The sequence below is a fragment of the Hypomesus nipponensis genome, chromosome 6 (assembly GCF_054491055.1).
Source record: "Hypomesus nipponensis isolate SF chromosome 6, ASM5449105v1, whole genome shotgun sequence".
Lineage (NCBI taxonomy): Eukaryota > Metazoa > Chordata > Actinopteri > Osmeriformes > Osmeridae > Hypomesus > Hypomesus nipponensis.
The window spans coordinates 14,102,598-14,125,853 of record NC_140366.1 but is presented as its reverse complement, the minus strand read 5'-3'; the positions used below and the strand labels follow the sequence as shown (position 1 = coordinate 14,125,853).

The window sequence follows — 23,256 nt, the reverse complement described above, 5'->3', positions numbered from 1 at the left end:
GGGGGGGGAAGATTGAGAAGGAAGGAAAGAAGTACAGAGGAGAAATTGGATGAGTAAATATCCGTCAGGAGATGGAAACACAGAGGGAGTCCTAAAGGCTTGGCATACACCCTCACCAAACCTGTGTGTCACTGTCAGGGTTGGACGCGTGTGTAACTCTCTGAGTCTACACACACACACACACACACATACCAACACATGCACTTGAGTAGTGCATGGAGCGTGACAAATAAAGTGCTTGAGAACGTCCCCACCCCTGTTTGTCATTAATTTAAAAGGGCCATGTAGCGCTCATGCAATTAATGACATTTTAATCACCCAGGTTCAAGCAGCAGAGTAGATTACAGTGCAGAGTAACATTTTGACTTGCATGTATTATGTATGGCTGTCATGTCTCCTTGACATGGAGAACAAGCCAATCCTGTCAGCTCGGTTTATAGCACGAGCCATGTTCTTTTTAATGCGGGCCAGGACCTGTTAGAGCACCAGTGACTGGGTCATCATTTGCAACACTTTCTCAGTGATTTAATTGAATCCAATGTCATGTTTTTCTCAGTGTTTTTTTTCTTCTTTCTCCTCAACATCTGTGCTACTTTCCCTGAATCAGGCCAGCCAAAGTTTTCCCTGTCACGTTCCTCGACCTTGAGAGAGAGAGACTGGGGAGACTCCCTCCCTACCTGGTGTTGCTGTGTGTCTCCTGCTCTGCTGTGATCCTGTCCGGTCCGCAGCTGGGCTAGCAACGCTGGGGCCGTATATACGATGGGGCCTTCTGCCTGGCTGATCAATAAACTAATGGTAATGATGTTCTAAAAAAGGGATGGACTGGGACTGCTCTGGCCCTGTCGCTTCACACTCTTCCTCTCTCTTCCATTCCCCCTCACGCCCTCTCCTCCAGTCCTCCTCTCGCCCTCTCCTCCATCCCCTCCTATCCTCACCTCCTCCAGTCCTCCTCTCGCCCTCTCCTCCATCCCCTCCTATCCTCACCTCCTCCAGTCCTCCTCTCGCCCTCTCCTCCATCCCCTCCTATCCTCACCTCCTCCAGTCCTCCTCTCGCCCTCTCCTCCATCCCCTCCTATCCTCACCTCCTCCATCCCTCAGCTCCCCCTCTCTTCCATCCCACTATCACAGGGGCTGTAAGGGGTCCATAAAGCCTGGGTTCCTCCATCTCCCTCCCTGATGCTGTATTGATTGTGTCCTGGGTGCAGAGGAAGGAGACACACTAATCTACTCTAAATCAGCGAATCCTCCCTGGCCTTAGCCCTGGCTGCAGCCTCTGGTACTGATTTAGCCTCTGTGTTGAGGAAGGGGAGCTAATTCCACATGAGTAAAGACACTCACCAGCTGCTGACACTGGGAACACTGGGCTGTGGCTCTCCCTCTTTCTATGTCTCTCCCTCTTTCTCTCCCTCTCTTTCTATGTCTCTCCCTCTTCTCTCCCTATCTTTCTCTGTCTTTCTCTTTTTTCTCTCCCTCCCTCTCTCTCTCTCTCTCTCTCTCTTTGTTTCTTGCTCTGTCTCTCTGTTTCTGACTGTCTCTTAATCTCTGTTTCTCTCTCTGTGTACGTTTGTCTATGTCTCTCTCTTTCTGTCTGTCTCTCTAACTGTCTCACCCTCTCTCTCCTTCTCCGGATACACAAAGAGACTAATGCGCACCTAGACGCAAATCAATATAACAATGGCCCTGTGTGTGTAAATGTTATTTCAAATGGGAGGGATTAGGGGTGTGAGGGAATGTGATACAGTCAGATCCAAACATAATCATTATTGGAAATTGTTGCCGTTTGAAAGGCGTGTAGGCAATGACAGGGAGGTAAGGTGTGGGTGGCGACAATGGTGATGTCATCATTCCGGGTCCGCTCATCATGTGTGTTGTGAGACGCACAGACACCAGAAGTAGTGTTTGTGTGTCACACTACATGTTGTGAGCCCAGCTAGGCATTGTGGGTAACTTGCCACCGGCCAGGGTGGAAGAGACAAGAGTGTGAGGTGTGAGGATAGCTGGTATGAAAATACACAATGTGTAGTTGTTGGCTAAACCTCTCTCTCTCCCTCTCCCTCTTTCCTGCCCCCCCCCTCCCTCTCTCTCTCTCTCTCCCTCTCTCTCCCTCTTTCCTGCCCCCCCCCTCTCTCTCTCTCTCTCTCTCTCTCTCTCTCTCTCTCTCTCTCTCTCTCCCCCCCCCCCCCCCATCTACTCCCATCCCCTCCTTCTTCCTCAGACTGACAGATCGCTCCAGCAGCAGGGCCGGTCAGAAAGCCACAAGCTCGACCTGACCAGACCCCCCGGAAACACTGTCAGAGTCCAGCCCTTCTGATCCGTCGTCTCCCGCTGCACTTTCTCTTGAAGCATTAGCGTGTTGCTTTGGATAAAAGCATGTACTGAAGGACTCAAATGTTAACTTTGCTGCAGAGCCACCAGCTGTATCCCAGAGCAGAGCCAGGTCCTGGCACCACGAGGGCCCAGGGGCCAGAGTCATCACGAAGGCTGGCTCGACAGGGATTGGACGCCGGTCACGTGACCAGGCGTCTGCCCACATGGCTGAACACGTGTGTGTCTGTGTGTTACGATGTGTGTGGATGTGTGTGCGGATGACGTCATGGTCCCTCCATCACCCAGGGGGGAGGATAGGAGCATCTGAGAAGGAGGAGCACAATACAGCACTGTGTCTTTTATACTCTGACAGGCAGCAGAGACATTTACTGCAGCCGCACACCCATCGGCTGTGTGTGTGTGTGTGCTCTGGCCAAACATTAGAAACAGAGAGATCCAGAGAGAGAGTGAAAAAAAGAGATAGCCTAACAGTCTGGCACAGGGCACACGGTGCTTGCGTGTGTGATGTGTTTGTGTGTGTGGTCAGCAGTCTATTCAACCCTATGAAGCACAGTTCAGGACCATAAAGAGAGAGGGATAGAAGGAGAGGAGAGACGGGGAGGAGGAGGGAGCAAGGGCGAGTCATTAGTAGGCTGGGACAGGCCACCATTATTAGGACCAGACAGCCAATGAGAGGACACAACCACACACGACACTCAGTCACCAGATAAAATAACTTAGACAAGGTGACTTTTCTCTACATTCCCCCATGCCACCACTAAAAGGGTGCGTGTATGCGTGTGCGAGTCTGTCTGTGTGTGTGTTTGTGTCAGAGAGGCTTGACCGGCTGAATGAAGGGCATGTTTGGGAGGTGTCCCTGCTGTCCAGACTGGGTGACAAATCACCCAAATTAGAGTCCTCTCTGTCCAACCTTTTATTACAGGTTGGAGAGACAAGGAGAGAGAGAGGGAGAGGTAGAAAGAGAATGAGGAAAAGAGTGGAGAAAGAGAAATATATATAGAGAGAGGTAGGGGACGGGAAAGAGGGAGAGAGAGAGAGGTTTAGCCAACAAATACACAAGGAAGGAAGGAAGGAAGGAAGGAAGGAAGGAAGGAAGGAAGGAAGGAAGGAAGGAAGGAAGGAAGGAAGGAAGGAAGGAAGGAGAAACAGAGAGGGAGTGAGAGAAATGATGACGAGAAAGAGTAATGCGTGCATGTGTGAGATCGTGTTTAATCTGTGTATGAAGAGTCACAAAACTGTTCTCAATGCAAAAAAAAACAAACACTAATTTGATAACATGGCTGCATAATTGTTGCTCTTTAAGTCTGTGTGGTTCTAGAACTGATGGAATGTCACTAATGGACGCCTGCCATTATGGAACGGCTAGTGGCTTCTCCTGGCATTTGGTAATAGCTAAAGGTCAATCTCCCCATAGTGATCATGGCAATCATCAGCACACAATTAGGGTGCCGGCGTCCCCCCACAGACAGACTGACACTCAGTGTTCAGCTGAGAGAGGCTGCTTCACTCAAGGATGAGGAGAATAACAGGAGTTAGCAGGAGTTTCCCCCGCAATGACCATCTCCGAACACAGGATCTCCAAACCCAGGCGTCACCTGTCATCCGTGTCAAATTGCTTGTTCGCACGTTCCTGTTTAATAACCACAACAGTACGTCTGCAGTGGGACTCCCCAAGCACGGCTGAGACAGCCTGTGTTCCCACCCTGTCCTGCATCTGGAGAGACACGAGGGACTGGCCTCAGCTACAGACGAGGAACAGGGTGGAGCCAGCGGCTAGGGCTCCACATGCAGGGGAGTCAATAACTGCATTATAAATATTATAAATACCCCGAAACAACATCCCAGCATCCAGTGTGTTTACAGCCTTCCACAGCCAGATCAAGGGCCGATGCAAAGATTTGCCGCAGTCAAGCTGAGATGGCAAATTACATATGACAGAACCCATTTTGGGGGCATTTTCTCCTCAACTGTTGTGAATGTTATGAATTGCATTAAGCTGGGATATTGAATGGCTGAGACCATCTCTGCAGAGTCAGCAGCTTTAATTGATAAAGCAATTTCATTTCTCCCTGGTCTCCCGTGTCTGGGGAAATACCACGCTGATGTTTCACGTCTCCAGTAATATTCAGATTAAGTGGATGCTGCAGGATGGTACAGTGTGCATCTAGAGTACATTTCATACATGCGCAATGCATTAGCGAGTGTGCTTGTTAGCACGTGACTGTGCTTGTAGGGGTGTGTCAGTGTGTTAGTGTACCATTAACTTGTGTGACTGCTTGCAGAAGAGTGTGTTTGTGTGTGTGCTAGTGTCTGTGTGTGTGTGTCTGTGTGTTCGTGCGTGTGTTTAAAGGCTCCTCCTACCTCTTTCAGACAGCCCATGAAGTTGTTGCTGACGGGGGATCCAGGGAGGTCGGCCGTGCTGGGGCTTCCCCCCACATAGAAGAAGTCATCAGAGCCCAGCATGGTGTAGTCCTCCTGGGTGTAGCCCGTGGTGGTCAGGATGCCGTCCACGGAGATGGTCACCTGTCCAGGGAGAGCACATCCAAAAGCCAGCCTGTCACACTCAGCGCTCTGCCACTCCTGCTCCCCGAACGCACACACCTCACTCCCGGCTCTGCGGCTGGGCTCTAGAACACACGGTTTTGTTCCGGAATGTTCTTTTGGTTCTAGATTCTGGGTTCTACAGCTGATTCAGCTATCTGGGTAGGCTAGCTGCCGTAGGTAGGAGAGGTAGTTTTGGATCAGACAGCGTTTTGGGTTCTTGAATGAGTTTTAGTCATAGGTTCACAGGACAGGTAAAGAAAATATGGCGGAAGCATATTTTCTTTATCTTTGATGGGGGTAAGAGAATGGATTCTCATTCGGTTTTGAAGATTCAGGTTGGGGGGGGGGGGGGGGGTTAGTAAATGTTTCAACCAAGGACAAACTGATTGTACTTGACTTAGGTTTGGGGGGTTTTCCGGTAACTACAGACACACACACCTTCATACATACACACATTCATACACTATCACACACACTTTCTTACAAACACACAGACACACTCATGCACAACAAAGGGAGATTTCTCAACTTGACAAAAGTGCAAACAAAGGTTTCTATTTCTCCCAGAACACAGAACACGTATAACTGGACATGTGGCGGGAGAACATGATGTGATGCATGACGTGACACGAAGCTTCAGCGAGTGGATGGAAGCGGGCACATGCACATGCAAGACGAGGGCAGTGACCACGGTCACACACACACACACAAACACTGGCACCAGCATGCCACAACACAAGGGTGGGAGGTGGGGGGGGCTGTGAGTGAAGGTGAGTTGGTTAGAGTGTTAGTGGTTATGGGTGAGAGGTCAGAGGTCAGAGGTGACAGGTGACAGATATCAAGCCATGCGCAAGAGTGAGTTTTGGAACAACTGTCAGAGCTCCCGCAATGGGTGTTAATCAACCCTCTGGTTAGGTTGTTTTAGTGGGGATGTTTTGGTTGCCTGCTGGTTGAGGTGGCCATCTTGTTTGTGGGATTGAGGCAAGCTTCTGTCAGTTCTGGACGACAGTCCGCACAAAAAAATGGGGTCTTTAAATCAAAAAAGAAGAGAATCCCTGGAAAAGGTCAATAGGTCAAAACGTAGATCGGAGACTCCATGAACCTCGCGGCAATGTGGGGTAAAAAAAAAAAAAAAAAAAAACGAACAAAAAAGTCAAAGCGGGAGTGTGAAGAAAAAAGAAAAAGAAGAGAAAAGAGGGGTGGGAGGGTCTGGAGCAGGGAGGGGGAGGGAGGGAGGGAGGGAGGAGGGAGGAGGGAGGAAATTGCAAAGTGAAGAAAGCCTGGTAATACAAACCCATCTCCTCATTTTTTGATAAGAGTGTCTAGGATGAAACTCAAAAGGTAAAGCAAAAGAAGAGAGGGGGAGAGGGACACACGGCAAACCCAAAAAAAGACAATAAGAATGATATCTACCAGACAATGTAGTTTGTTTACCATAGCGTGTCCAATGCCAGATTGCTTTCCGGAAAAAGGGGGGAAGAAAGGAAATCAAAGGAATAATGAACAAAAACGTTGTTAATAAGGATGGATCAAACAAAATAAAATAAAAACCAAAGATGGAGAAGTTAGGATGTTAGTACATTAGTTAGGTTAGATAACTGTTAGTAGTTAGAATGACTAGTTCCATGAATGATTTGTTAGTGTTTGTCTAACAAAGCGTGTCTTCCAAAGAGGATTGAGAGAGAGAAAGAAAGAAAAAAAAGAGAGAGAGAGAGAGAGAGAGAGAGAGAGAGAGAGAGAGAGAGAGAGAGAGAACAAAGACAGTTCCCTCAGCTCAGGGGCTCTGGAATCTAAAGTCTCTTCATAAGCCCTGTGGAATCTTACCTGCACCAGTTCACAGTCAGGACAAACAGAACGCACGTACGTACTCCCCTCTTCGCCTCTCCTCCTCTCCTGCTCTCCTGCACTCCTCCTCTCCTCCTCTCCTCCTCTCCTCCTCTCCTCCCCTCCTCCTCTCCTGCTCTCCTCCTCTCCTCCTCTCCTCCTCTCCTCCCCTCCTCCTCTCCTCCTCTCCTGCTCTCCTCCCCTCCTCCTCTCCTGCTCCCCTCCCCTCCTCCCCTCCTCCTCTCCTGCTCTTCTCCTCTCCCCCTCTCCTGCTCTCCTCCTCTCCTCCTCTCCCCCTCTCCTCCTCTCCTCCTCTCCTGCGCTCCCCTCCTCCTCCTGCTCTCCTCCTCTCCCCCTCTCCTCCCCTCCTCCTCTCCCCCTCTCCTCCTCTCCCCCTCTCCTCCTCTCCTGCTCTCCCCTCCTCCTCCTGCTCTCCTCCTGCTCTCCTCCTCTCCTCCTCTCCCCCTCTCCTCCCCTCCTCCTCTCCCCCTCTCCTCCTCTCCCCCTCTCCTCCTCTCCCCCTCTCCTCCTCTCCTCCTCTCCTGCTCTCCTCCTCTCCTATCTTCTCCTCCTCTCCTCTGCTCCTCACCTCTTCTCCTCTCATCTCCTTTTTTTACTCCTCTTCACTCCTTTCCTCTCGCCTCCCCTCTCCTGCCACCTTCCCTCTCCTCACCTGTCCTGCTACAGATCGATCGCATGACATCAACCCCATGTGACCATCCGGCACATCCTCACAGCTCTGCTGGGCCGCCGGGAAACCGTCTAGCACAAACATCTGTCATCTCTAAGAAGTGCCCATGTTCAATATCTAACAGCACCTCGTCACCGAAACGTTTCGATGTCTTCCTATCATTTGACATCACACCACTGTCAGTATGAACCAGCTCGGTTGACATCTGACCCTCTGTGGGGTACATTCAGACTCAAACTCATTCCTCGACTTATCAGAAGGCCGTCGGACAGCTTGCCCTCAGACAGCTGAGCTACAGGAAGCTCCGCTGCCCCCAGTCCTCTCTTCTGCCCGCCAACAAGGAGAAAGCACGTCCTGCTGTGTTCTAAAGGCTACCGGTCTCTCCCAGAGGGGGAGGAGAGAGCCGGTTCTAAGAGAACCGTCATTCCAGAGAGGACAGGAGCCCAGACACGTCTAAATGAAGGAGAGGAGGAGGAGGAGGAGACTCCAAGATAAGGAAGAGAGAACACAGACATCTCCGCTACTCTATCCATCACAGGCTCAACGCTTCTCCATAATCACTACCCCAGCGAGGGAGGAATTAAGAGCCAGTGCATCTGGTAAAAAGCAGAGATAACTCAACCTTCTCAGTCATCATGTCACCCTCATAACTCTGTTTAATACGCTTCGGTGGAACAACAAATCTCAATGTGACACCCCTTACTCAAGTTGAAAAGCCCTTTGAGTGCGTGGAAAGACAGAAGACTATATTCAAAACTATATTCAAATCAAAAGACTTCCTCATCATCCTCCTCCTCAGCCTTCTCATCCTCCTGCACATCAACTTCATCCCCCTCATCATTCTCCTCCTCCTCATCATCATCCTCATCTTCTTCCTTCTCCTCCTCCTCTTCCTCATCATCCTCGACCACTCCCGGTCCGTCGCCCGCGGTTACCTGTCTCAGGTTGCGCGTGACCTTGATGTCGTGCCAGGCGTTGTCGTTAAACTTCCCGTTAACGGGCTCCACGATGGCCTCGAAGGCCCCGGAGCCCAGGTTGATGACCAGCGACACGGCACCGTCCTTCAACGCCAGGTTGACGTAGTCGGCAGACTTGCCCGTGTGCAGCAGCAGACCGTTCCTCTGCCAGGTCTTGAAGGACAGCGTGATCTCATCGCTGCTGCTCTGGATGGGGTTCTGGGACAGGTCGTAGCAGAAGTACTCCGAGCCCCGGAACGTGGCCACGTTCTCCTCCCTCGCTGCGGAGAACGACAAGAGGAACACGGTCAAGTTGGAGGCTTTTTTTAAAATGTTCGTCGAGGTTTGTACGGATAAAATTGTCAGCAGAATGAATCGTTTGTACATGATCATATAAAGGAAATCTCGACAGATTCGGACAGCGGAGCAAACTGAACAGCAGCGAGGGGCGAGGAAGACGCTGAATCAGCAGTTTTCCTCTCACACACCCAGCATGACTCAGCGACAAACAACCTCAACAAATGGGATTGTTGTGATCCCTCCCAGGGGAGCAGTGACAGAACAGAGCCTGGTCACTAACACCAGTCTCCTTCCAACCTCCATCCCTCTATCCATACATCACTCCCTCACTCCATACATCCCTCCCTTCCTCAGCCATGAATCAACGATTCACCTTCACATCACTTTCTCTCTCATCACACCGTACCAAAGAGCAACCCAGCTGGGGATGAGTGTAGCTCACTGGTACAGCACTTGACTGCTCCTCAAGATGTGCTCTGGTTCAAATCCCTTCGGGTGAAAGTGTCCGCTAAGCGAATACATTATTTTAAAACTCAGGGGCGGGGCTACATATGATGGCTCACGGGGGCCATGATGGGGGCCTCTAATGATCCACATTAATCACCCCGCAGTTCTGCTCCTTTATGGACTCCTGGCAGCACTCCAGCACCGCTGGGACTCCTGGTCTACGCTCTCAAGTTCCCTACCAGGGAGGGAGAGAGCGAGAGCGAGAGAGAGAGAGAGAGAGAGAGAGAGAGAGAGAGAGAGAGAGAGAAAGAGAGAGAGAGAGAGAGAGAGAGAGAGAGAGAGAGAGAGAGAAAGAAAGAAAGAAAGAAAGAGAGAGAGGAAGAAAGAGAGGAAGAGAGGTGGAAAGAGAGGAAGAGAGAGATGAAGAGAGAGAGGAACAGAGAGAGGAAGAGAGAGAGAGGAAGGAAGCGGGAGTTGAGACAGGCAGACATGAGAGAGGACAGGGCAAATTCTCCTCTATTTTTCCTACCCTTTTTCTTTCCCTACCCCCTCTCCACGTCCTCCCTCCCCCTCTCCCTACTCCCCCTCCCCCCTCCCCCCCTCCCTCCCTCTCTCTCTCTCTCTCTCTCTCTCTCTCTCTCTCTCTCTCTCTCTCTCTCTCTCTCTTGTTGGGGGTGAGGCTGTAGACCGTGGTTTCCTACCCAGGTCTGACTCCTGCTTCTTTACTAGCCCAGAGGTCCAGTAGGACGGAGCAGTCTGAGCCCTGAATCTATCAATGCCTCAGCATGGTGTACACTATATTATTCACGCTCGGTGTGTGTGTGTTCGTGGTGTTTGTGTAATAGATGTGTTTTCTTTTCATTAAGGTTTGTGTCTGTTACGCTCTTGCTACGAAGCTGTGAAGTGCTCATACCGTAGGCTTAAATTATTTTGGATTTACCTTCCGAAGGATCGATATCTACCAAAACACAGCTGTAATGCTTAGTACAATCTATAAAGGGAACTGGGGGTTGCAGTGCATGCTGGAATAGAAGAGGTCTGTGCTGGAGTTTCTCCATCTGAGCTCCTAGTAAACATGATAGTATTGCTGAGGAGGAAGAGAGCAGGCTGGCTTAGGGAGGATTCAGGTCAGGGAGCTCACTTCCTGGAGCCCAGAACGGTCTCACACAGCAGAGGAGAGGAGAGGATGGCTTTGGGAGGAGGAGGGGGGAGGAGAGGAGCGAGGGAATAGAGGAGGAGGGGGAGGAGAGGAGCGAGGGAATAGAGGAGGAGGGGGGGGCTCCCAGTGGAATCTCCTGATCCTATCTCTCCATTCAAATCACACATGCCTTCATCATGACAGCCAGCAGTTTGAACATCCTCAAATATCTCTCAGTGAAACCATACAACATCGAAGTCACCGACAACACAATGGCAAATATTGAATGCTGGAGGAAAACAGCAATGATAGCAGAGCTAATGTTAGTGTGTAACTTATCTGTGTGAAGCTCATTATGTAGTCTCCTAACCTACTCAGAACAAGCATCCATCTTCAAAGGGCTTCCAATGTCACTCCAGGCTGCGTTTAAATCACTGGGAGAGACGCACTTCACAAATGATTAATGAATAACTGTTTACCTTGATGGCGAAGCTTTCTAGAAACATATATCACTGAGGGACTCATAGGGGAGGCCTTTCTCATGTTATATACAATGTATAGAGTTTCACCAAAGCAGTGCAAATTCACCAGCCTGACGTTGTCATACTCATAATTCTAGTCAGAATATGAGTCTGGGCTGTGAGTATGGGGCATGTTTCAACCAAACCCGGAAAAAAAGCCTATTCGCTCAATTGGATAGACCTACAACCAATCAGAGCAATGTAATATGTTGTTTGTTGAAAACGAATTCAACCCAAGCGCTCTTTGGTGACGTGGTTGATTACGTTACTGTTGAATATCTGTCCATCATCGTATAAAGCCCGCCCTGACAATTTGATGCCCTTAAAACCAGGGCTGCCACTCAGATTGCTGGTTTAACTACTTTTGCTGCATAGCTGCTTTAGGCTACTCACACATCCAATTTGGTTATTTGTGTTAAAAATTACAATACTTTAATGTAAACTGTAACCGAATAATTAGACTATAAGAATCGTCATTTCTCTGACTACTAATAGCTAGTATTGAATTGTTCTCCACAGAAAACACGGAACCTCTAGTGTATTGAGTGCAGGGAAAGCATGTCTGTGTGAGAGTATTTGAGTATCCGTGTGCATGTGTGTGTGTGCGACTGTATGTGTGTTTGCGTGTGTGTACGTGTGCATGCGTGTGTGCATCTGCCTGTGTGTGCGTGTGTGCATCTGCCTGTGTGTGTGTGTGTGTGTGTGTGTGTGTGAAAGTGTGCGTGTGTATCGTCTGTGAACACCCAGCCAACACACTGTAGGGTTACATATCGATCATACAGCAGGTCATTTCTGGATTTTTCACCCGTCATCAATATTCCATCCGCGTGCCAAGCCGTCCACTGCCGGGGGCTTGATATCAAAATCCACTGGAAGCAATTAGCTTCTTCATTTCCATGTCCTCTCCCTATACCGCCCTCCCCCCGTCTCTCCCCCCGCATCCCCACACCTCTGCGTATTCCCCAGCCTGACCTCCAGGACCCCTCGAGTCAGAATCTGTGACCCTGACCTTCTGCTGATCAGCGCAGGGTATTACAGTCCCTGCTCGCGGTGTCGGGCTGAGAAGCCCTGATAAGTACTCAGGAAGAAAACAGATGAGCTCAATGATGAGGCGTTGGTGGGAGAGACTTAGCTAAAGACTGGGTTCGCTTCAACAGCTGTACGGCTGCCAAACCCATTAGCCTCACTGCAAAGATGGATGCTGGGTTGGTCCGCCAGCATTAGCGGGCCACACTTGGCTACACTAGACAAGGCTAGGCTAGACTAGGCTACGCAATGTTGAGCTATGCTAGGCTGACATTCGAAATGCTGTGGTAAGAGTTAAAATATTCTGGTTGAGCCTGCCAAACATGTGCCCACGTTCCCACAATACACATTCTAGCTGTGACTGGAAACACCAGGCCTAAAAATAGAAAGGCTAAACTGTGTTATTAGCTAATCGTCAAGCACCCAGGAGGAGTGGGGACTGTGGAGGATTGGCACTGTATCGTCCCACACAGTGAGGCTAAATCGTGACTAAAGATGTACTCAGTTAGTCTTTCACTCTCCTCTCTCTCTCTCCTCTCCCTCCCTCCTTTCCTCCTCACTGAAAAAGAGGATGAGTGGGAAGCATATCTGAGCCAGTCGTCTTTTTATCAAACAGACTGCAAATGCTATCGCTGCTAAAGCTAACGCAAATTGTGCCAGTGCTCGACAATGGGCAGCTAGTGAATTCAGATCAGGGCCATCCTGGATGATGTCACTCCCAGTAAATCATGCTTCACCACAAAGAGATTACATCTGCAGCGACAACATCTGCGAGGGAGTGAACATCAACATTAATAAGTTGTATAGTATCTGTGGACACATTTGTCAGTCCTGTGACAGCTCTATTTGTGACAAGGCAAGTTCATGTAGAATGTTCCTGTGTGTCTGTCTTTTGATCTTTCAGAACTTCTATGCAACTGACGGAGGGAGACAGAGAGAGTGAGAGAAAGAAGGTGAGAGGGAAGTAGAGGGAGAGATAGAAGGAAGGAGACAGGAAAGGAGAGGGAGACAGAGAAATAGAGGGAGAGTTCCCACCTGTCTCCAGGGAAGGAGAGTGACAGACAGTATTAGCCTAGCAGTCTTGCATTGAGGAGCACAGTTCCCTTGGCACTTTAATCTGTGGGTTTAGATAAACCTTACTTCTCCAGATAATACCTCACCTACTCACAGCAGCACACACACACACACACACACACACACACACTCACACACACACTCACACACACACACTCATGTGCGGGTAAGGCATAAGGCTGCTCTTCACTACTTAGACAGAAAGACAACCATTGTTTAAACTCAAAAGCATGGTTCAGAGTTCTTGTTTTCGGGGAACAGGGGGAAAGGATGGGGGGAGGAGGGATGAGGAAGCACAAGGGGATAGGGGAGTAGGGATGAGGGGAGGGAGAAGGGATTGGAGGAGGAGGGATGAGGGGGGGAGGGGGGAGAAGGGATTGGAGGAGGAGGGATGGGAGGAGGAGGGATGGGAGGATGAGGGATGGGAGGATGAGGGAATGGAAAGGATGGGATGGGGGGAGTAGGAAGGAGAGGTGGGGGGAGGGGGAGAGGGATAGGGGGATGGGGGAATGCTGCCTGAGGTCCGATCCCATCAAGCGAGGCAATGGTGCAGAGCGCATACTGAAGTAGATAGAGGGAGAGGATGAGGGAGGGAGAGGGAGAGAGAGGGAGTGAGAGAAGGAGAAAGAGAAACAGAGAGGCTGATTGCTGTATGGTTACTGAGGCCGTTTACAGCATGGGCAACGGCAGCGGCCATGTTTAAAGAGCAGAGAAGAGCAGGGATGAGATCACCTTGCGCTCATCCATCCTTCATCCTTGAGAAAGCGGGAGAGACAGAGAGTGAAGAGTGAGAAAGAGAGAGGGGAGGAGACACCAGGGAGGGATGGATGAGATGCTGGATGAGTGCTCCACCTCCACAAGCTGCTGTCTCTCTCTGAAAGATCCTTACTCACTGGTTCAACATGCCTGTGTGGGTATATGTGTGCATGTGTGTTTACACATGTGTGTGTATATTTGTGAGTGTGTATATGCGTGTGTGTGTGTGTATGCATATGTGTGTGTGTGCACGTGTGCGTATGAGTGTGTGCTTGTCTGTGTGTGTGTGTGTTGCGGGAGGAGGCGGAGCATGACAGGCGGTCCCGGAGGCCCGTCAGTCATCCAGATCGTAGAGGCGTCTGATTGGCCATTATCTCTCCTGTCAGCAGCAGGCCTGGCCTGCTCCTCCCCACATCGCTCTCTGTCAGGACGTGCACACACACACACACACACACACGCAAACAAACACACCCACACACACAAACGGTGGTGCAACGGATTACTAAACTCACAGTTCGGATCAAACAGCGGGTTTGACTAACGGATCGGATATTTTTCGGATCAGGAATAAAGGACACAAAATGATCTAACTTTGCTTTTTATTTGAATATTATTAATAATAATCATCGTCCACTCCTCAGCTAGCAAGAACTTTCGCTGCGCTTTTTACTTCTTCTTTGTTTTTTGCAATACGAGCATCCTGGAATGATTTGTCGGGATTCAACATTCACGGGATTCTTTTTATTGCAAACAGCTTGTTCTATCAGTCCACAAAAAGACATGCGCATATGGTCTACTGTAGGTGGTCAGAGCAAATGTGTGCTTGTAAATACTCAAATGAACCTTTAGCACTAGAAAAACACAGCACACATTTAAGTGAGTATATTTTCACTCCAGATTTGCGTCCAGATTCAGGGAGTTCCGGGGGTTTTGTGCACCACTAGTTGTGTGTGTGTGTTTGCGAATCACAGATCAACTACGCTCCGTAACACCACTACCCGTAAACTGCAGAACACACAGTCTGAAGCAGTGACGGCTGTTGATAGGAGCACTTGAAAAATCGCCCACCCTAGTGTGTCACTGCGGACACGTTTACAGCTGTTAAGAAGCAGTCCTCTTAGAACCCTATTTAACCTTTCACCTCTGGTGTCAGCCAATCAGGTGGTGGCACAATGGCTCCACTGTCATCTACTCATGACTCATCTGATTCATCCATGCATGGTAGCACCAGTAAAGTCCCCTGTCACTGGCAAGAGGATGTTTCTGGGGCCCTGACAGATAATGAGAGGTAGAGAAAGAAACTCACTCCAGACTTTACTGTGCCTTTAAATCCAGTTAGAACCAGCTGTAGCCTGTAGCCTAAACACTATGTGACTGTGTGTCCGTGTGTGTATATGTCGGTACAGTCCTCCATTAGTTCAGGGTAAAAGAAAAAAAGCATTCCCCTTCTCTTTCTCCATCACTTGCTGTTACTGAAGGGTTTGAAGTTCAGACAGAAAAACAAGGTGTTCTATCCTGTTAGGTTGTCTCATCCAAGCTTCTTCGACACTGACACACACTCAGGTTGAGAACTCTGTATGGGAAAGCATGAGGAGGGAGACTGTAACACTACTGACACACAGGCATGTCACACACACACACACACACACTGCTCACGTGGCTTTGACACGTACGCTACAGGCCAGTCACAATGCCACGGTATCTTTTTCCCTTTCTTCTCTCTCTCTCTCTCTCTCTCTCTCTCTCTCTCTCTCTCTCTCTCTCTCTCTCTCTCTCTCTCTCTCTCTCTCTCTCTCTCTCTCTCTCTCTCTCTCTCTCTCTCTCTCTCTCTCTCTCTCTCTCTCTCGCTCTCTCGCTCTCTCGCTCTCCCTTCATCTCTCTTACTCCCTCTCGCTCTCTCCTCTCTCCCTCATTCGATCTCCACCTCAGCGTGCATCAGTAAAGGTTGCAGGAGGCTGAGGGCTGTGCTGGGGCTAACCACTTTCTCTCTGTATTCCCCAGATACCCCCCCAGTCAGGATTTCTAAAATTATAGAACAATCCACACTCACACACACACACACACACACACACATGTACACGTACCAGTCTTCTGTCCCTGAAATCCATCCAACTGATAGCTGCTGTGTGTTTGTGTGTGTGTGTGTGTGTGTGTGTGTGTGCAGATGTGAGCATACATACTGTAGTGTACAAAAAACACATGTGCCTGTCCTATTTGTACCTGTCCTAAAAAAATCCTATTTGTGCGCAATCACATCAACCTTCTTCATCCACAGGTAAATAGAATCATTTACCATCGAGTCACTGATTAAAGTGATATTTACTGTAACAGTTCTGTCTGCCATTACTGGGACTGTGATAATCTTTCACTCCATCTGGAGGCACTTATATGAGCTGATTCCATCATGACACAATTACATTTGCTGACCCCTTAATCCCTCCTGAAGCTGCTGTCCTACCTGCATGGGGATTTTCTGCATCTGACCGTCTGAACACACAGACACACACACAGGCGTACACAGGCACACACACACACACACACAAAAGCACATGCAGTTAAACACATACAGACACGTACACATACACACACACACACACACACACACACACAGACACACAGACACACACACCCTATCTGGCAAGGGATATTAGGAAGTCAATAACATTATCCTCTCTCCATCTCAGAAGCAGTTATTAGGCTGGAGAGCTGAATGACTCTCCTCGATGACACTCAGATGGAGAGAAAGATGAGGGGATGAATCACCAGGCAGATGAATGTAGAGAGGGGGGAAGACAAATAGCAAGAGAGAAAGAGAGAGAGGAGGGAAAGACACAGAGAAGAAAGGGGGAGAGGGGGAGAAACAGAACGAGAAGAGGGATGAGGAGAGATAAAGGAGAGGATGATATTAACAGTTTATTATCTTAATGAGGTGCAGGTGTGAAGATGACCACTCACTCTTAAGAACCTTTAGAGCATCTCTCTCTCTCTCTCTCTCTCTCTCTCTCTCTCTCCCATCTCTCTCCCGTCTCTCTCCCGTCTCTCTCTCGTCCCTCCCTCCCTCCATCGGCTTCTTTCTCCAGAACAAGAGGCCATGTTGGAGGGTTCACAGAGAGTAACACCAGCAGCACTAGCACTAGCAGTAAACAGTCTAACAGGCTAGCAGGAAACAGACTAGCAGATGAGCAGAGAACATTAGGCTAGCTGACTAGCAGTAAACAGTCTAATAGGCTAGCAGACTAGCAGTAAACTGTCTAATAGGCTAGCAGGCTAGCAGTAAACAGTCTAATAGGCAAGCAGGCTAGCAGTAAACAGGCTAACAGGCTAGCAGGCTACTCTGTTGCAGCAAACCTGTGGACCCCAGGCTAACAGGAAGAGCTGAACAATCACACACACAGTACCCTCCACCGGTACTGTACACGCACAGCCAACAGCGCACACACAAATGCTTTCACAATCGCACATACACACTATCACTCTCAAACACACACAAATGTATACAGGCCAGTGCCCTCCATGTGCGTATGGGACAGCTGGCGGAAGGTTGTGTGTGTGTGTGTGTGTTTCCCCTGGAGGGATGGAGTGTGTGTGCTAGTGTGGGCTGGGTACTGGCTGGCAGGGTGGTGTGTGTGCAGGGTGGTGTGTGTTCAGGGTGGTGTGTGTGCAGGGTGGTGTGTGTTCAGGGTGGTGTGTGTGCAGGGTGGTGTGTGTGCAGGGTGGTGTGTGTGCAGGGTGGTGTGTGGGCAGGGTGGTGTGTGTGCAGGGTGGTGTGTGTTCAGGGTGGTGTGTGTGCAGGGTGGTCCCACATGTATGGTCTGCTGTCAACGCCCCCCAGAACGGACTTGTAGGCGTACACACTGCCGAGACATACCCACACACACTCTGCATACACACGGACACATACTGTCCAGACACACATATTGTGCTGACACACACACACACACACACACACAACCAGTCTGCTCTGTTTCCTTCCCACTGTGAAGACAAAATGTCTGTCTGTAAACACAACAGCAACAACCCAGTGTGTGGGGGGGCTTGTTTGGTGGGTGTGCATCAGAGTGTGAGTGCGTTCTCTGTGTGTGTGTGTGTTCACTATGTATACAAGCGTCCAGGCTTTTGTGTGTATGTACGTGGGCGTTCACTGAATGTGTGTGTAAAGTGTGCAGGCTTTTTGTGTGCATGTGTGTTCACTGTATGCCTGTGTAAGTGCACAGGCTTTTGTGTGTGTGCATCCGAGGGTGTGTGTGTCCCCGTGTTTTGTGCGGGGTTAGTCGAACAGGCCCTCCTCCCTGGCAGACTCTCTCTCTCTCTCTCTCTCTCTCTCTCTCTCTCTCTCTCTCTCTCTCTCTCTCTCTCTCTCTCTCTCTCTCTCTCTCTCTCTCTCTCTCTCTCCTGAGATCTGAGAACTATGTCACAGACGGGACACCGTACAATTCCATCCTGGGGTCGAGGAGTCAAGGCAGGGAGAGAGACAGAGAGAGAGAGGGCGAGGGAGGGAAAGAGACAGAGAGAGAGAGGGCGAGGGAGGGAGAGAGACTGAGGGGGACAAAGAGAGGGATATAGGAGTCAGACAGCAGAGGAACTAGAGAGAGGGGCCTCCAGACAGGCCCAGGACTGAGAGGGCTGACTGGGGGGGGTCTGGAGGGAGGTCTGGGGGATGGGAGGAGCTCTGGAGCCAGACAGAGAAGGAGATCTAGCGATCCAGCCAGACAGCAGCTCAGAGGACTGCTTATCAACCGTCTCAAGGGTAATATAAACAGGCCCGTCCCCGATACACACACACACACACACACACACAGACCATAGACTAGCCCGGGTACTGATAAAACTCTGTGTTTGGCCAGGCTGCTAAAGAGAGTCTGTCTCCTCCTCGCTATCCCCGACTTCCTCAGAGAACACACACACAAACACACACACACACACACACACAGTCTCCCGACTTCCTCAGAGAACATACACACACTCTCCTCAACTTCCTCAGAGGACACACAGGCCAGGGCCCAGCATAAACCCTCCAGGTTATTACACCGTCAATTGATGAAAGATGACCTCAACTGGAGCTGCCTAAGCATGCAGAGGGGGATGGAGGGGGGGGGCGTGAGGGACGGTTAGTCAATTTACTACCTCTTAACTTCTGCTAAGGTGCAGTACGTTGACCTCTGTCGCAAGACCAGACTGAAGATGAAAGAGAGGGGGATGGGGAGGAGGGGAAGAGAGAGGGATAGGGGGAGGAGAAGGCTGTTGAGATGACGTAGAGATGATAAGTGAGGCCTTGTCAAAGTCTTCAGAGCACATCTATAGCAGTTCACCCAACGGTCATCCTATAGAAGTCTCAGTACAGCTTAGGGGTGTGTGTGTTTGAGAGTGAATGTGTGTGTGTGTGTGTGTGTTTGTGCGTACCAGTATATGTGTGTGAGTGAGTGTGTGTGCATGAGTGTGTGTATGTTTTGTAATCCACCCTGGCAGTGGTCCAGTGTTCTACAGCGTTTTCTCTTGTGACCCATCGCTCAAAATGTCTCAATGTAAGCTGCGAAAACTACAACTCCCAAGATCCTTCACTCTGTGTGAACGGCACATGAGCAGCAATGGAGGGTGAGATATATAGAGGGAGGATAGAGGAGAGAGAGGAGAGAGGGAGGAGAGAGGGAGGGAAGAGAGTAAAGGAGGAGAGAGAGAGGAGATGGGATGAAAGAGGGAGGAGAGATTGAGATGAAGCTCTTATTGACAGGGCGGTTATCTCTTCACTTCCCCAAACAAACAAAGGGAGCACAGAACATCATGGAGGAGAGAGAGAGAGGAGGAGAGAGAGCGCAGGAACGAGGGAGAAGGAAAATCAAATATTAGCTTATCAACAAACTTGAAACAAGCGCCGCTATGAATATTCCCCTCATCCCCAGAGGGCAGCACTGCACACATTGACTCTCTCTCTCCTGCTCTCTCCCTCTTTCTCTCCCAACCCTCTTCTCCATCCCTCTCTTTCCTTCCATTTCTCACTCCACCCCCTCTCTCTCTCTTTCTTTGTCAGTTCATTCTCTTCCTTTCTGCTCCATTCGCTCCTTCCTCTTTGTCTGTCTCCCTGTCTCACTGACATTGTCTTTTAACTCCTCTTCCCATCTCAAATGTACTTCCATCTTTCTCTGCCCCCTTCTCCGTTCTCTTCTCTCTCTTTATCCCCCTCTAACCCTATCCCTCTCTCTTTACCCCCCTCTTCCCCATCTCCCTCCCCCTCTCTCATTTCTTCTTTCAATCTCTCGCTCTCTATTCTCTCTTTCTCCTCCTCTCTGCAGTTTGACTTCAAAGGCTGACGTGGTGATCTAACTGAGCAGGATAAAGTCTCCAGTATGCTGATTGAGAAGCCTATCAGAGATCTCTCCTTTTATGTATTAATCACAGTGGCTGGCTGGAGCAAGGGACAGCCATAGGAGAGAGAGAGAGAGAGAGAGAGAGAGAGAGAGAGAGAGAGAGAGAGAGAGAGAGAGAGAGAGAGAGAGAGAGAGGGCCATGAGAAGAAAACTAACCAGAACCCACATGATGGTGAGGAACGCTCGAGGAACAGGTCCCCTCCAACCCCAACACGCCCACTAGCAGGATAACTGTCCACGCAGGATCAAAGACGGCCATTTTGACCTTTCTTTGCATCTGTTATCAAACGCAGGCAAGCAAAGTGAGTCAGCGATGGAGTCCTTCACACAGAGAGGAGAGCTTCTGCAGAGGTTTGCTACTCATCAGCTTCTGTGACTCAGGTCATTTCAAGCCGACAGTGTCCTCCTCTGACTCACAACAACAAAGTATGTTAGGGAGACAGGGGGGGAGCGAGGCAGAGAGGAGAGAGAGAGGGAGAGGGGAGGGAGAGAGGAGAGTGAGAGGGAGAGGGGAGGGAGAGAGGATGGAAAGAGGAAAAGGGAAGGGAGAGAGAGAGAGAGAGAGAGAGAGAGAGAAAGAGAGGAGGGAGGGAGGGAGGGAGGGAGGGAGGGAGGGAGGGAGGGAGGGAGGGAGGGAGGGAGGGAGGGAGGGAGGGAGGGAGGGAGGGAGGGAGGGAGGGAGGGAGGGAGGGAGGGAAAAGAGGGAGAGGGGAGGGAGAGAGGAGAGAGAGGGAGAGAGAGGAGGGAGGGAGAGAGGAGAGAAAGAGGAGAGGGGAGGGAGAGAGGAGAGCGATTGAGACAGTGCTAGAGTGAAAGAGCAAAAAAGAGAAGGAGTGGAACAAGAAAGAGAGAGGGAGAGAGAAAGAGCAAGCAAATACATTTCCTACCTCTTTCAAACAGAGAGAGAGAGATAGAGCATGAAGAAGAAGCTTTGCCAGGAAGCCACTCCAGAGAGAGAAAGAGAGAGAAGCCATACTGAAAACCCTCCAGGGTCCAGCCATACATCTATCAGGGCCAGGCACTAAAGCCAGCGGGGATAAGGCATGGTGGAGCTGTTTCCTGGGGAGGCCAGGCAGACCAGAGAGAGTAGCCCAGCAGAATGAGCCCTCTCTGGGGTACGGCAGGGGATAAGAGGCCCTGGCGGAAGAGCTCCAACGTCAGCACTCCAATCGCTCCTAATCCCTGCTTAGTACACCCACTGTTATGGTGGAGAGAGGGATCGAGGGAGGGAGAGGGAGGAAGAGTGGAATACAGAGAGAGATGGAGTGGGAGAATTATAGAGACAGATATATAGAAGGAGAAACAGGGCAAAAGGGAGAGAAAAAAAACTGAAAAGAGAGGGATGAAAAGATAGGGAGGGGACAACAGGAGGCCTTCATACCGGATGATACTCACACCGACGTCATTGGGTTAGAGTGTGACGTAAACTGGGCAACGCCACAGACCAGTTTTCGGTAAATAGCTTGTGTGTGTCTGTGTGAGATATAGAGTGTGTGTGAGTGAGAGTGTGTGCATGTGTGTGTGATAGTGTGTGTGTGTGTGTGTGTGTGAGAGAGAGAACTGGAGAGAGCGTGCATGTTTCTGAGAGATAGAGTGAGAGAGAGATATCCATGTGCTTTCCAGGTCAGCTGTTATGAGAGCTAAGTGATGAACAGAAGATGAGTGAAATATTGAACACACATTTCTGTGTGTAAGAGAGGACGAGCAGCGTGTCGGACGGATAATACAGTCATGTTTTTATTTAGCAGACGCTTTCATCTCCAGCAACACACAAAGGGTCAGTCTAACCTGCAACGTCTTGATCTGCAGTCAAAAGCTCGAACCACTGAGCTACAGCCACAACATCTAGCTCTGGTACTATAGTTTGAGATCTCCACAATCATCAGTACATAGTTCTAGGTTCTTCTGGGATAAAAGTGTCAGATGAATGAAATGTAAAATGGCCCCAGACTGTTCTACCAGTCACACAGAGGAGTCTGGGTTCCAGCGCACAAACACACACTCGCATGCACACGCACACTCACACACACACACTCCTGGCAGTCAGACAGCCAGTGACCTACAGTTTAGGGATTACTCCAAAAAGACAAAATGATAAAAAAAAATCTCCATGGGATTACAAACATGCAACACCACCATGAATGCCCCCTATCCCCACAAGAATCCTTCCAGAAGAACCTCTGAGGGAGATGGTCCAGAGAGGAGGAGAAGGGGAGGAGGAGGAGAGGAGGAAAGAGGACAGCTGGATGTGATGCTAGGGAGGGGTACACCCTCACTACCCAGACACTGATGGGCAGTGGCACAGAGCATGAACCTAATCTGATGAGTGCTGTGTGTGTATGTGTGTGTGTGTGAGGGAGAGAGAGAGAGAGAGAGAGAGAGAGAGAGAGAGAGAGAGAGAGAGAGAGAGGGAGAGAGAGAGAGAGAGAGAGAGAGTGGGGGAGAGAGAGAGAGAGGGAGAGAGAGAGAGAGAGAGAGAGTGGGGGAGAGAGAGAGGGAGAGAGAGAGAGAGAGAGAGAGAGAGAGAGAGAGAGAGAGAGAGAGAGAGAGAGAGAGAGAGAGTGGGGGAGGCGAAATAGATGGCAATGGGATGGGGCAGATGGACAAGGGGAGATCAGCAAAAGAGGATTACGGTACGGAAAAACCATCACACTCTGGAATCAGCCCCCCCTGGACAGACCACCCACACCACCACCACGCCCACACCACCACGCCCACACCACCACCACGCCCACATCACCACCACGCCCACACCACGCCCACACCACGCCCACACCACGCCCACACCACCACCACGCCCACACCACGCCCACACCACGCCCACACCACCACCACGCCCACACCACGCCCACACCACCACCACGCCCACACCACCACCACGCCCACACCACCACCACACCCACACCACCACGCCCACACCACCACCTGCCCACACCACCACGCCCACAGACGCCCACACCACCACCACACCCACACCACGCCCACACCACCACCACGCCCACATCACCACCACGCCCACACCACTCCCTGGACAGACCGCCCACACCACTAGTGCTCTGGGCAACAGGAAGGAGGGAGAGAGGGATGCGTGGGAGGTGGATGTATGGACAGTATAGACTAGAAGACAGGAAGCTAGTGTTTAGGCAAGAAGACAATAAGTTGATGTTTATCAGGATGTTAGGTCGGGTATCAAGAAAATAGGTCGGGTATCAGGAAGTGAGGTCGGGTATCAGGAAGTTAGGTTGGGTATAAGTGCTGGTCTGTGGGGTTCTTTTGTGATCTGTGACAT

General features: G+C 50.2%; 1 protein-coding gene across 8 annotated transcripts in view; it reads right to left on the bottom strand.

The window, feature by feature from the left end:
- Nucleotides 1-23,256, bottom strand: part of nrxn3b (neurexin 3b) — a 204,809-nt gene that overhangs the window by 156,876 nt on the left and 24,677 nt on the right. For 2 of the 8 annotated variants that reach the window (XM_084699951.1, XM_084699950.1), the window contains 3 exons: nucleotides 8,323-8,624; nucleotides 6,286-6,330; nucleotides 4,690-4,851 (listed from right to left, as the gene is read on the bottom strand). In XM_084699951.1, coding sequence (XP_084556077.1) covers nucleotides 4,690-4,851; nucleotides 6,286-6,330; nucleotides 8,323-8,624 — 509 coding nt within the window. Of the gene's footprint in view, nucleotides 1-4,689; nucleotides 4,852-6,285; nucleotides 6,331-8,322; nucleotides 8,625-9,091; nucleotides 9,118-9,647; nucleotides 9,703-20,943; nucleotides 20,973-21,103; nucleotides 21,131-23,256 lie in introns of all 8 variants that reach the window. The other 6 variants (XM_084699955.1, XM_084699957.1, XM_084699958.1 and 3 more) reach the window with 6 other exon arrangements.